Raw genomic sequence first — 14,859 nt, 5'->3', positions numbered from 1 at the left:
TTGATGTATAGTTGACTTTCCATCAGTAAATCCGCATTGATATTGACCAACAATATCCTTTGTAAGATGTTTAAGTCTTTCAAACAATACATTGCCGAAGATTTTATAAGAAGATTTCATCGATTCCTGGGTCTTTATTATCTTTAAGTTTTAGGATAGCACTTGACATGTTTTCTCTTGTTGCGTCTTCATTGTGTAGTGTAGATTTCTTGATTTTCTACGTTGTAACCATAATCGCCTTGAGCGTATGTTTTTTCACCCCCGAGAAGGGGTGCAACTCACCCCCAGGGCAAAAGCACACATCGACACAATATCACTTCTCTTCTTTGACATGTTAGCTATACGTATGCCAAATTTCATGTCCATCCAAGCGGTTCTTTAAAATATCAGCGAAAACCGTAAGTAAAAAATGAACTATAAATTAGCTTGCGTTTTTATAAAAAATATATGATATATTTTATGATATAGTCCTGTCGCTAGGCAGTAGGGTGGGCCGAAAAAGGGAAGAAAATTTTTTTTTTGGAAAATGAAGTTGGTATAGTAAAAAAAAGTTGCAAAATGGGCAGACAATCAAACAGTTTTTTTTTTATTTTAATTAAAAAAAATTTAGCCCCGCCCCAAGGGGTCAAAAAAAAATTTTTTCTGAATTTTTTTTTTTTTATTTGGTATAGCATAAAACTAAAAGATATAAGCCCATTTATGATGAGAAAAAAATTTGGTCAAATTATTTTAATATTTAACCGCGCCCCTGGCGTTTTGAAAAATGCACTTGAATAAAAAATTCGAAATATGCAGCTCTTCGCTTGAAAAAATGATGATTTATTTAAATTTTGCAATAACATTCTATTTTTATCATCATTTATTCAACCCACAACTCACCACGGGGAGGTGGCTGCATGTCGAGTTGGACCCGCCTCCCTCCCTTAACCCTTTGAATGCTGCGGACGTCATTTGACGTCTTTGATTTGCCGTGCCTACAGTGCTATGGACGTCATTTAGTTATTTTGATTTGCCGTGAAGTGCTGTGGCCGACAATTGCAGTTTCCTGCGCACGTGTTCATTTGTGGGTAATTCAAGGCGGGGCTAGCGCTTGCTGAGTAGTGGGCGGTCTCTTTACGTCTGCGTTTAGATGTTGTTATTCACTCATTGCCGATGCTTGTCCCAACACGAAAACATTGCGATTTCTATCAGTTTTACTTTAGTATTGCATCATTTTTACATCAGTATCGTCCTATTAGTTTTTATAAATAATGGACGAGCAGCAACCGGGGCCTTCAAAAGCGTTACCAAGACCTAAGAAGGGGCAGTTTTATACTGAAAAAGAGTTACTTGAAATTCTTACTCGAAGCGACAGTGAAGACGAATACATAGAAAATACGCAAAATGCTTTAGATTCCGATGAAGAAATGGACGTTGCTCAAGAGCCCGAAGACCAAACATCGAATAATACCTACGATTTTCTCTGGAAAAAAAAAGACCTTCTACCAAAAACATTTGCATTTGACTCGTCAGAGGTTGGTTGAACAATTGATGGGCTGACTGCTGAAAATAAACCTTTGGATTTTTGTAAAGTATTTTTTACGGACAATATAGTAAATCATATAGTTACGGAAACAAACAAATTTTATATTTACGTTTGTGAACATGTGGAAGTATCCGCTAAGTCACGTTTGAAGAAATGGAAAGATACAGATTTCAATGAGATGTGGTTATTTTTTGGGATTACATATCTGATGCCTCGTGTAAAAAAATTGCGCCTCAGTGAATACTGGTCAACAAACACACTATTATCTACTCCAGCATTTTCTGAGCTTATGTCGCGTGACAGGTTTTTTCTGATTTTGCGAATGTTGCATTTCTCGGACAACAATCTGCCAAAAAACGGCGACAGTTTGGTCAAGATTAGAGCAGTAATAGACCACGTACGTGATGCTTTCCGAAACGCTGTCAAGCCGCATAAAGAATTGTGCATAGATGAAAGCCTTTTGCTTTTCAAAGGCCGACTCTTTTTCAAACAGTACATACCCTCGAAGAGACATCGATTTGGTGTAAAGTTTTTTGTTTTATGCGACGCAGTGACTGGGTACATTCTCGATTTTGTTGTCTATACTGGAGCAACAACTGACTTACAAACGAATAATTGTAATTTGGGTAAATCTGGCGATGTGGTGCTAACGCTTTTGGCACGCTATTTGGATAAAGGTCATACTTTGTATTGTGACAATTGGTATACAAGCCCCAGTCTGTTTGTATGGCTGTATAATAGAGCTACAAATGCGTGTGGAACTGTGCGGAAAAATAGAAAATATATGCCGCAAATGGCAGAAAAGCTTCAGAGAGGAGAATGGAGTTTCCGAAGTGATGACAAATTGTTGTCGCTAAAATATTGTGATAAACGAGAAGTATACATGCTTACGAGCTTACATAACAACACCGGTATGGAAACTGGTAAAAAAGATCGCCTCACTGGGAGGACAATTGTAAAACCCCAGTGTATTGTTGCATACAATAAGTTTATGGGTGCAGTAGACAAGACGGACATGCTACTGAGTTCAGTAGAGTGCGTCCGAAAAACTGCGAAATGGTACAAAAAAGTTTTCCTTCACCTTATGGATATGGTTCTGCTCAATGCAAACGTTTTGAATAATATAGTAGCAAAAACTAAAACTTCGTTGGCAGAATTTCAACTGACACTCATCCAACAGATAGTGGAAGAAAATCACAAGGGGAAAATGCGCACGTCAGCAGGTCGAAGATCAGTCGACGACAATCCATTGCGGCTTACTTGTAGGCATTTTCCGTCGCATGTACCTCCCACAACAAGTAGGAAAGTTGGACTAAGAAAATGTGTTGTGTGTGCCAAAAACAAAAAAAGAAAAGAAACAAGTTTTATGTGCCGTGAGTGCAATGTGCCTTTATGTGTTGTGAATTGTTTTGAAAGATTTCACACCATCAAACATTTTTAGAAAGTAAGTTCTACATAACAAATGACTATTTGGTTTTATTTTTTGTTTTGGATAATTTTGTTTTTCTTTTGTTATGGATAATTTTGTTGTTTTTTTGTTATGGATAATTTTTTTGTTTTTATTTGTTTTGTTAACATTTGTTTACATTGAATTTGAATGCAAAAATATGTGCAATAATTTTTTAATTTTTTTTGTCTATCTTTCTATCCTAAGTTTTTCTAAACAATAGCGTTTTTGTATTTTTTTGTAAAATTTATTTTGTTTCAAAAAAAAATAAAAAAAATTATAAATAATTACCCAATTATTTTGTTTATATAAAACAACGTTATAAAGAATCATTTAGTCGCATTATTTAGCGCGAAAGCGGCCGACCGTTTTGACGTCAGAAATAGCCGCACTGGGGCATGAGTATCGCCGGAGAGAGAGCCGCATCGAAAGGGTTAAATGTTATGTTGTAAATCTAAATTTAATAATATGTAGTAAAGTAAAAGTTAATTATTTGATGTTCTTACCTTTTTAGCTGTAACATATTGTGACTTATTCTCGAATGTAGGTAAGTTCTGTCTTGCCTCTAGTCTAACTCTTATAAATCCGTCCCTAGCCGAGTGACCACAAACTTTGCTAGATGCCTCTGTTACAATCTTTATACATCGCTCAACGGCTTGAGTGTGACTTGGTAATTTGCTTATATTTAAAAACGACCTATTTTTAATAGCTGCTAGCAGTTCTTCATTTTTAAAATCCATCGTTAGCGGGGGCTCTGTTAAAAAGCATTCATTCCAATTAATTAGCTCACTATAATTCTCGGCATTCCAATTTATGGCAGGGATTTTAAAAACACGAACTTTTTCTGGTTGATCTTTAGTTCTAGCCTTTAATATGCGTCGAAAACCAAGTTCTCTAATATGACTTCTTTCGTCGGCAATCATAGCTGTCAATATATTCTCCGGATGGGCAAAATAAGCGTTAGTTTGAATCACTTTATCTATAATTATTTTCACTTCTTCAGGAAGGTGTCTTGATTTATTTATGGTTTCCCATAAATGTATGGAGCCATATTCAATTGAAGGACGCGATTTTATGTTAAACCACATAGGTGCGTAAACTTTCGTAATAAACTCAACTAAAAGAAGAAAATTCTGGGAAGGATTAGTTGTGGCTACATACAAGCGCAGTAGTCGGTTGGCTGTGGTTAACCACCGCGCATGATTGATTTTTCCAGGATCTCTTTTAGATAAAGCTTCAGAACAAAAACCATTTTTAATTGCACAACAAATCTGATATAGATATCTCTGATCTGTGCTTAAACTATTTTTGTCAACTTCAGGTAATACGATATCAATTGACTCAAACTTTTGGATGGGTTTGGTTTCGCATGATGCCAGCAATAAACCAATTGGTCCCGAAAACGAGTTTGGTCCTTTCGTTTGTCCATCAAAGTGTTGGAGCAAGTGACGTAGGGGTAACTCATTTGCATGTAGCAAACAAACAACCCATTGAAGTGGCTTTCCAATTTGAACCTCAATTGTTCTAATTACACCGCCCTTCCAGCCAGTGTTGACGTTCGTGCCATCGCAGCCTATTGCTTTAAGGTTTCTTGGGTTAACGAAATTTTCCTTCATATAAGATAAAATATTTTTCGCTATGTTGGCAGCGTTTGCTGGTGGATTTATTGATAGGTGACCAAAATATTTGCTTCCCGGCTCCTCTAATAAGGCTACATGTTCCTCTTGTTCAATGTTACGGCGGCCTTCAACTAGCTTCATTGTTTGATCTTTTCTACCATCAAAGTAAATAGCTTCAATGTCTTTTCTTTGTTTGGTAGCATTTTCTTGTAAGTGTTTTCTTCTTTTTTGTAATTCTCGACGAACCTTATTTTTATCCACTACATTAATTAGATTATCTGACGTGACAAGTCCAAAATCTTCCAATGTAGCTGTTGCAATTTTGGCTACTGTTCGATTTGATGCACCAGTCATATCGGCAATCTGAGCAACATTTGGTAATGCAACTCTGAGTTGGTTGGATGTTTTCGTTAGTGAATTTTTCTCCTGTGGCTCTTCTAGAGAATATGACCACTTAAAGTCTTCATCTTTGGTAAAGTCTTCTTCGCTGGAGGAAATTTCACTTTCGGGTTCGCCTCTACATGAGTTGGAATCAATCTTTTGACTACTTGTCGAAGGTATTGAAAGTTTAAGAAGCCTTTCTTCCCTTTTTTTATTTTTTTCAGTATTTAACTTATCTACTCCAGCAATTCGCATTTTTCTATCATTCCTCTGATCCTTTAAAAACCATTGTTCTAACAAAGGCACTTTATAGAGTTTTTCACATTTACAAGATTTAAAATCACTGCATTTACATGAAGAAATGTCAAATAATTTTTTAGAGTCCAGTTTGAAATTTTGCACTTTTTGTAAAAAAGATGGCGATTTTCGTGTTTTTAGGGGTTTTCTTAGGTTGCGATATTTCTTATGATATGCTATTATCATGGCTATGACGCGTTTGGAACCAACTGTTGGAAGTGAAGCAAGTTTCCATATAGCTTCTATTTTATTGGCAACCAGTTTCGCAACTTCCCACTCAGGCGGCTGCTTGCTCGAATTTCCCTTGATCTGTTCTCTTGTAAATAAATAACATCGAAACACATCCTCTTTGGTCGGCAAACAATTTTTACATTCTAAGTCGGAAGAAAAGCCAAATATTGGGCAAATGTCTGTTTTCCTAGTTTTAACTTTATCCATGTTTATGTTATGTGTCCAAATTGCACTATAACACGACCAATGTTTTTTTGCATGGATATTTTATGTAATTTATCACTTATCACTAACTGATTGAATAAACAAAGGCAGTCCTGGATACGATGACACAACACGGCGTAACGTTCTCAGTTCTCGCGGTAAAAAAATGCCTTTAATGAACAATACCATGTTCTAACAACAGTTTAAGACAAACTGATGTCTGTCTCGTATTATATTCCTATTTCCGGTCGCCAACTTAGGCGAATTGCACAGGGGCGGTGCGGCTAAATATTCAAAAGTATTAATCAAATTCTTCAAAGCTCCAGGGGCGCGGCTAAATATTAAAAAAATTTAACTAAATTTTTTCCACATTATAAGTGAATTAATATCTTCTAGTTTTTTGCTATACCAAATTAAAAAAATATTATTAAAAAAAAATTTTTTTTCAGCCCCCTGGGGCGCGGCTCTTTTTTGAAAGAAAAAATTTAAAAAAAAATAGGTTTAATTGTCGACCCATTTTGCAACTTTTTTCTACTATGCCAACTAAAATTTCCAAAAAAAATTTTTTCGGCCCACCCTACTAGGCAGGGTACAAGGGCCTCATTTATTCAGATAGACTTAGCCAAGTTTTTTTATGTATTTTGACTCGTAGAATACGAATTTTTTGGGTAACAGTTGATCCGGATGTCGATAAGATTGTTATAAACAAAGAACTTGAGGAATTACGACAGCGATTTTTCGCTGAATTACAAACGCGATTGAACTTTCAAAAAATCGAAAAATTGTAATTTTTGAAACCGAATAACTTTTTATTAAAAAATAAAATAACAATTCTGCTTACCGCATTTGAAAGTTCAAGTCAAATTATACCGGTTTTGATTATTTGCATTGTTAAAAATTAATTTTTTTATTGTCAAACAAAGTTATAAACAAATAGTGTTTCCCGTGCCTAATGCATCCGTTTTAACGCATGCTACGTATAAATTGCCTGTTTGTAGGCGCGCCTACTCGTTCGATTTTAAATGAGAAATGCATTGAAAACATCGCTCAAGCACTATGTGTTTATAGCTTTGTTTAACAATAAAAAATTAAGTTTTAGCAATGCAAATAATCAAAACCGATAGAATTTGACTTGAACTTTCAAATGCGGTAAGCAGAATTGCTATTTTATTTTTAATAATTATTTAATAATTATTTTAATCAAGAGTTATTCGGGTTCAAAAATTGCAATTTTTCGATTTTTTGAAAGTTCAACTGCGTTTATCTCGAAAATTATGCATCCTTTTTGCACATTTTTTGCTTCGAATGAGCCAAAAAATACAAAAAAATGTTTTGTTTTGCGAAAAGTTGCTGTTATGCAATTCCTCCAGTTCTTTGTTTATAACAATCTTATCGACATCCGGATCAACTGTTACCCAAAAAATTCGTGTTCTACGGGCCAAAATACATAAAAAAACTTGAGTAAGTCCATCTGAATAAAGAAGGCCGTTGTACCCTTCCTGGCGACAGGACTAATATACAGGGTGTTTGGTAAAGAAGGGGCCACAGCTTAACTTTAGATTCTTGAGCTTAAAATAGGTCGATATAAGCTAACTTACTTTAGTACGAAAGTTGATAATCATCTAAATACAGGGTGTCAAAGTTAAACTTCTATTTTATTTATTCTTGAATATTTTCTGACGGGCATAGGATAAAAACAAAATTTGGTAAGGGGGGATTTTTAGGACGAGAAATCTAAATTCGCTACCAAAATTGGTGCATTACCCAGAGGGCGCCACATACGTTTTTCAGCGGTCATTTAATACGTTCAATTTTTTTATCCCCCACTCTACATACTTTTTGAATCAAAACTTTTATTCCCTTATAAGTCTTGCTTAAAAAAGATATACTACATTCATCTCGGTAAACTCAACTGTTTTCGAAATAAACGCATTTTAAACCTGTGATGCAACATAATTCTTGCATAATATCATTGTAGTTACACCCGAAAGATAAACTTAAAAAAGCCATAATAATTTCCAAAAATGTATCGCAAATTTCTTCTAATGGAATATGCGATGCATGCAATAACATAAATATGAGGACTCGCACAATTATTATGGTTTTAAGTTTATTTTCCAGGTGTAACTACAATGATATGCAAAAAATTATGTTTCATCGCAGATTTAAAATGCGTTTATTTCGAAGACGGTTAAGTTTAGTGAGATGAATATAGTATATACTTTTTAAGTAAAAATTTTAAGAGAATAAAAGTTTTGATTCAAAACGTATGTAGAGTGGGGGATAAAAAAAATTGAACGTATTAAATGAGCACTGAAAGACGTATGTGGCGCCCTCTGGGCAATACAGCATTTTTGGTGACAAATTTAGATTTCTTGTCCCAAAAAATCCCAGCTTACCAAATTTCGTGTTGCTATCCCATGCCGGTCACGAAATATTCAAGAATAAATAAAATAAAAGTTTACTTTTGACACCCCGTATTTCGGTTATTATCAACTTTCGTACTAAAGTAAGTTAGCTTAAATCCACCTATTTTAAGCTCAGGCATCTGAGGTTAAGCTATGGCCCAATCTTTACCAAACACCCCGTAATATGATGATTTATATTTAATGTTTATTAAAAACTTTTGTTATACAATGTGTGTTTTTATTGGGCGGGAGGGCCCACACACCCAAATGGAAACAAGGGCCCGCTGATCTATCGCTACGCGACTGGTTCTATTCCATTTAGTACAATGTTGTTTATTTTATATGGATGTCGACATCGACCGCGACCGCCACCTCCACTGCGATCCACTTGTTCTGTTCGTACTCGTACCCTTAATTATTAGAAGTATGTAGTTGAAAATAGCGCCCAGTAATTTTTCAAGTGTTTTTTTCGGCTTCGTTTCCTGGGGTATAGTGTTAAAGTGTTAATTTGTTAATAAATTAGTTGTGTTAATGATACATTAAAATGCATTGCGTATACTTTACTTACTCATTTCGTTGGTGACAACAGTACTAGAAGTGGTAGAGGGTGTGGTTTTGATAGTAGTAGTAGGGGTAGAATTGGTAGAAGGGGTACTACTAGTTGTCTCAGAAGATGATGTACCTACGGCAAGCAACGTGCAATAATTACAAACGATCACAATATTTTTGAATTATGTACAATAATACATACATGCGAGGACGATAAAATAGATGATAATGAAACTGCAAAGAAAGCCAATTCCAGAGATACGCTGAATTACACAGATACTAATAAAAAAAACCATTTTCAATCCTCAATGTAATAAAATATGAAATACAAGTACATTTGTTTTTCAATTTTGAATCCAATCTGGTCAGCATACGTCAACAACGTTTGTAGAACAAACTGCAGCATGTACAGTCGAACCCGCTTATTAGAGTACCGGTTATAGGAATATCCCGGTTTATGGAATATAAATTCGAGGTCCCGAAACGTTTCCATTTACCCTTTAATAAATTTACCCGTTTATTGGAATATGGTTTAGCAAAATAATACCGCAAAATAGAATAATTTTTTCAGGTCAACGAATAGATTTTTAAATACAATTTCTTTTTATTTAAATTTTAATTAATATAAATTTTAAATTTTAATTAATATAAATTTTAAATTTTAATTTATCTAAATTTTAAATTTTGCTTTGTATATTGGTTTGTCGCTGTTTTGCTGCCTGTTGTTTTGTATATTACGGTTCTTCAAGTACCTAATAAACACTTTAGACCTATTCGCGCTGCATGCCCTTAACGTATCTTGAACTTACCCAGAGAGAGATCGCCTGCGCATTAGGTTTTCGGAGGGAAATATTCGACCTTATTGAACGTCCAATTTTGTAATGCGCAAGCGTTCTCCCTCTGGGTACGTTCGGAGTATACAGCTCGAATAGGCCTTTTATTACTGTGTTATGAATAAACGCTCATTTCCCACAGAAACTTCAATGGTTCGCCGACAAGGTCACAAAATAATTTCATTTGTCTACAAATTTCTATGGGTACATAATGCCACCCATGCACTTGGCTGTTTTTAGAAACAGCATTTTTCTATAAGATTATTTATTACCAATTTGATCGTTTATTCGGAAGTCTTTTCTAAAACCCAATTCCAAGTTATTTTCTAATCGTTTCGTAATTATTTTTGTAAATAGATTATTTTTTATTGACACCTAAAACTATATGCAAATACATATTGACATAGTATGTACTATTATAACCTATATTCGGTACGCTTATTTCAGCTAGCCACCAATGATCGGTTATTAGAATATCCCGCTTATAAGGATATGTTTGCTTGGCACGAAGGCTATTTCAATAAGCGGGTTCGACTGTATTTCTAAAATTACGGTATGTGGCAAAATAAACAGTACTGAAATGAGTACAGTAGAACCTCGATAACTCGGATTAATCGGGACCCCGGCCGATCCGGGTTATCGAAAATCCGGGTTAGTCGGAGAATATGGTAAAAATTAATAAAATACGGTATACTTAGGTACACATAAACTCCGTTATCATTGAAATAACATGAAATATATATGCACAGTACACATCTAAATTAGGTATAGTTGTTTAAGTATAGAGTATAGAGTTGGTCCAGACACTGGTAAACCACGTTCGCGTTCCGCACAAAACCACATATACAAAGCGTCGTCGAGAGTCTCATTTTTAGCTTTATTAGCTTTGCACCGATTGTCCAAACTGTCCTTTGTTATCATTTTGAAACAAAATTCTTGGATTTTAGTTCTATTTTTCTTCCAATCCAATACTGTAGACTGTAGATGTACCGACACCATATGATGTTGCAATTGTTTTTAAAGATTCGCCTTTATCAATCCTACCTAATGCTTTTACTTTCTTTTCCATTGTCACTACAACATTTTTACGTTTTGTTGCCATTACGTAGACAAAAATACATGCAAACACAAATCTACCTGAAGCACTATTACAGAACGGACGCGAACAATACAAGACTGCACTACACACAATACAGTCACAATCGGAACGATGTTATGTTATTTAAGAACGGTGGAGACTAAGACCATTGTTTAAAAAAGAATTTTTTAAATAGCCTTTTAGTCTTTTTTAAACAATGCTAAGACAGTTTGAAATACATAAAGGAATACTACAGGTGCCTGCTGTTTCCGATAATCCGAGTTAAAATGAATGTCGCCGTCGTATATCTGTATGTGCCATGCGCCGAAATGTACTGAGTGGTTTCCGAGCGTCGTTATAACGTATGTGAATGTCGTGTTAATGTTAGGTGCTTCAGGATGGTTCTAAATTTTGCAGAAAAAGAATTATCGTGAAGTAGTATTTTCGGTCATACGGAAAATGTTGCGAAAACGGTCCAACCTTAAAATCAAGAATGGCTTCAGCAGGACGAGGCAACCTGTCGCACGACTAGTGAGTTTCTTCGAATACTGCGTGATCATTTTGGGAGATCGCCACTCACCAGGCATAACGCCACCTCATGCGTACATATGGGGAATGCTAAAGGAGGCCGATCCACCTTCAGACATTCCGAAATTGTCGACTAGAATTAAAGATGTTTTTCGTGCTAGAACATAATTAACATCTGTTTTATCGGGAACGTCGCCGTGAATAATGTTTGCAAGATATCATGTATATTATATAGTGTATCAATTTGAAAAGGTGCCACGAGGTATCACTCAACCGCCCTTTCCATTAAAGATTTTGGGGGTTGTGTCCGCCCCCCTAGAGGTTTGATGTAATTTAGTTGAAAACTGGTCTACAAAATGGGCGCGCGACTTTTCCATAACACGACTCTACCTTATCGGCAGAGTCTACGAGAAGTGTACGGTAAATTGAAGCTGTAATTACAAAGAAACAAATATGTAGGTATGTCTTTGTACTCACTTTATCACGCTTAACGAATTACAGGATATGGATTTCAATGCATATTTATTTTATAATTCTCGTATCAAAGTTACGCGTGAAGTTAGTCGTATTGATGACAGTTGGGTAAACGTCCGCGACCCCAACAAAATGTCTCTCTCACAAATAAAGCTGACGTGCTTTTGCACATCTTTAGATTTTCTATAGGGACCAAATTATAGAGGGCGGCGCCTTTTCAAATTGACACACTGCATATTATAATCATAAACATTTCAATATTCATTTTAGTACTGTTTATTTGACCGTATACTGTACCTAATATAAATTTTGGTTTGTTAAGGTTCTGTAATAACTATCGATACTTATCATAGTAAACATATTGAAAGCATTCTCGTTTAATTTGTATAATCTTGAATACTTTATATTCTAAAACAAATTCCATAACAAGCTATTTTCGAACGATATCGAACAAGTGTGTTTTTGCATTACATACGTTATTAAAAAATAAATCCAGATTAAGAGGTGCCAAATTAATGATATTATGTATAGAACGATTGTTAGGCCTATAGTAACCTATGCAGCACAGAAATGGACATTAATAAATAAAAAGCAACATGAAAAGGTACAGATATGGAAACGAAAAGTACTAAGGAAAATATTTGGTGGAAAATGAAGAACGGCGTTTGGATCAGAAGGACAAATGAAGATCTGAGGGAGTTATATGGGGAGCCCAGCATACTAGAAGTAATAAAGACCCAACGATTACGATGGCTACGACACATACAAAGGATGTCAGAGAGTAGATTACCAAAAATTCTACAGTTGCAATTGGAGGACGTCAGAGAAGAGGTCGATCCAGAACAAGGTGGAAAATGGATGTAGAAGATGATCAAGACTGGACGTAGAAGATAGACAAATAGGAGGATGAAGGCAATGGACAAGAACGGATGGAGGAGAATGGTCAATCAAGCCATAGACCTACTGGGCTCGCCGAGTTAATTATTGTTATTATTATGAATCAATATCAAAAGTGGACACTGTTGATACTAGGAAAATCAGCTAGTACAAACATCACAAATGGTACATTATATCACGGTTTTTGCTCCAAATTTTAAAGAACCACTTGGATTGGCATGAAATTTGACATACAGGCTTTTGGCCTAACAGGCCAAAGAAAAAAAGTGATAATGTGCCGATGTGCGCTTTTGGCCAGTGGGTGAGTTTCACCTCGTCTGTCTGGGGGGTGAAAAAGCATACGTTCAAAAATAAGTCCGGAATTCTATAAACTGACTATTCCGATGGGTGAGTTGCTGGAATTTAATTAAAAATGAATATAATAAAACAAACGGTAATTTTATTGTTGTAACGAAAATGTGTTATCGTTTAGGTCTCTCGGAGAGGGTCGAGTCGGTGTGTGTGTGAATCGTTCGAATGCTGTGTAGTGACTAAAGAAAAAACCACAAACGATAAATATGTTTGTGTTTCTTTTACTTTGACCAGCTGTCAATAAATCACTAGGTCTGGCGTACACTTTCGCAGTTTTAAGAAAGCAATTTCGATGCATTCTTTGTTGACATAATGGTCTGATATGATAACTAATTTATGTGGGTGAGGAAACAGACGTTGACAGAGTAAAGCCATTTCACTCTTAGCATTTTTGTGTTTAATTTAATGTGAATTTCGAATGACTAAGTTGTTTCGCTTTTGAGAAAAAATATTAAAATTAAAATTAGCGAAATAGTAATTAAAGCGTATCGCTATATGACTAATTTTAAGCAACTTTTGTTCTATAGAGTTTTTTCACTAAGTCAATACTTTTCGAGTTATTTGCGAGTGAATAAGTTTATTTTTCAACAAAAAGAAAACACGTTTTTAGACGATTTTTCGCAAATAACTAAAAAGGTAAGTATTTTATTGAAAAAAAAATCATTCCTAGCAAAAATATAATCTGTAAAAAAGTGAAAAAAATTGTGAATGTATGGGGTCTCTAGACTCTAGACCTAGTAGAAGCAGAGTTATAGCTGATTAAAAACAGGTTCATATTCGTCAAATTCCAAATAGAATATTTCAACGTGAAATAACCAAAAAATAAAGCACTTTTTGGAGAAAACTCATTAAAACTTTTTTCAAGTGTTTAAAAAAGCTTTACTTCTGTTAATTTCTAGCATCAAATGTAAGCAAGTTACGCCCAAAATAAAGATGGTCCCTTTTGTTTTGGCAAAAAAATCGGGAAAATCACCCGCTAATTAGCATCTTACTTTTGTAAAAATTTGGTTTCAAAGTAAAATTTTTAAAAATTTTAATTTTGAAAAAAATGTTTTTTTTTCAAAATAGGTAGTAAAAAATAAAAATTAAAAAGGACATCGCACACATCTTATGGAAAATATAATGTCACTCAAATTCAATAAAATTTATACGATTAGATTCGTTTTAATATAACGATCAATTCTTATCATTGCGCCAACTCTTAATTATGATTAATTACGGCGCAAATTGCAATTAAAGTTTATCGAAATCACATTTTTGGAGTCCATAAAATGTTAGTTTACAATCATTATTGCTCTGAGTGCTATTCATAACAGCTTAAATCCCGCTGGGCCTAAGCGGATTAGTGAAACTAATCCGCTGATTTATGGAGTACCGAAAATCTGGGTATTTTAAAATATTTTTTCTCTCTCTAACTTATGTACCTACCCATTTGATTTCAGATTTATTTATATCAATTTCTGCTCTTATTTTTGAAAATAGAGAGTTGGCGCAATGACAAGATTTGATCGTTAATTTAAAACGAATCTATTGGTATAAATTTTATTGAATTTGAGTGACATTATATTTTCCATAAGACGTGTGCGTAGTGAAAATATTAAAGAGTAAAAAAAATCGGGTTTTCTTTTCTGAATATTTTTGATTTTTTTGTTTTTCTGTAAGACAAAAATTGGTTAAACAAACACAAAACAAGTGTGTTAACAATTGCATACACTCATGATTAGTGACTCGTTCAAGCCCTTTCAAAAATAAGGACGTTGAACCGATGAAACTTACAGACCGGGTTGCCATATGAAATTTCTGAATCTCCCTAGACGGGAGCTTCAATTTCCCCTAGAAATCCCTAACTCAGTTCACAAGCACAGAACATATAATTGTTTACTATTCCGTGTATGTTAGAATAAAAAAAGAAGAAATTGTCGCTGTCATTTGTCTGCTGTAAATGTCAATTTATTTAACAAGACGGGTTCGCAAGCACAGAACATATAATTGTTTACTAATCCGTCTATGTTAGAACAAAAAATGAGAAATTGTCAT

The 14,859-nt window shown here is 34.7% G+C and overlaps 1 protein-coding gene across 4 annotated transcripts in view; it reads right to left on the bottom strand.

Moving 5' to 3' along the window:
• LOC126880185 (CD63 antigen-like) overlaps positions 1-14,859 on the bottom strand; it is a 218,769-nt gene that overhangs the window by 30,410 nt on the left and 173,500 nt on the right. For 2 of the 4 annotated variants that reach the window (XM_050643960.1, XM_050643961.1), the window contains exon 6: positions 8,681-8,794. The exons of the other annotated variants lie outside the window; for them this stretch is intronic. In XM_050643960.1, the coding sequence (XP_050499917.1) occupies positions 8,681-8,794 (114 nt within the window). The remainder of the gene's footprint in view (positions 1-8,680; positions 8,795-14,859) is intronic. 4 annotated transcript variants of the gene reach the window in all.

Source organism: Diabrotica virgifera, chromosome 2, assembly GCF_917563875.1.
Source record: "Diabrotica virgifera virgifera chromosome 2, PGI_DIABVI_V3a".
Taxonomy (NCBI): Eukaryota; Metazoa; Arthropoda; class Insecta; order Coleoptera; family Chrysomelidae; genus Diabrotica; species Diabrotica virgifera.
The sequence above is the reverse complement of the archived record's forward strand: the minus strand, read 5'-3'. Positions and strand labels throughout refer to the sequence as shown.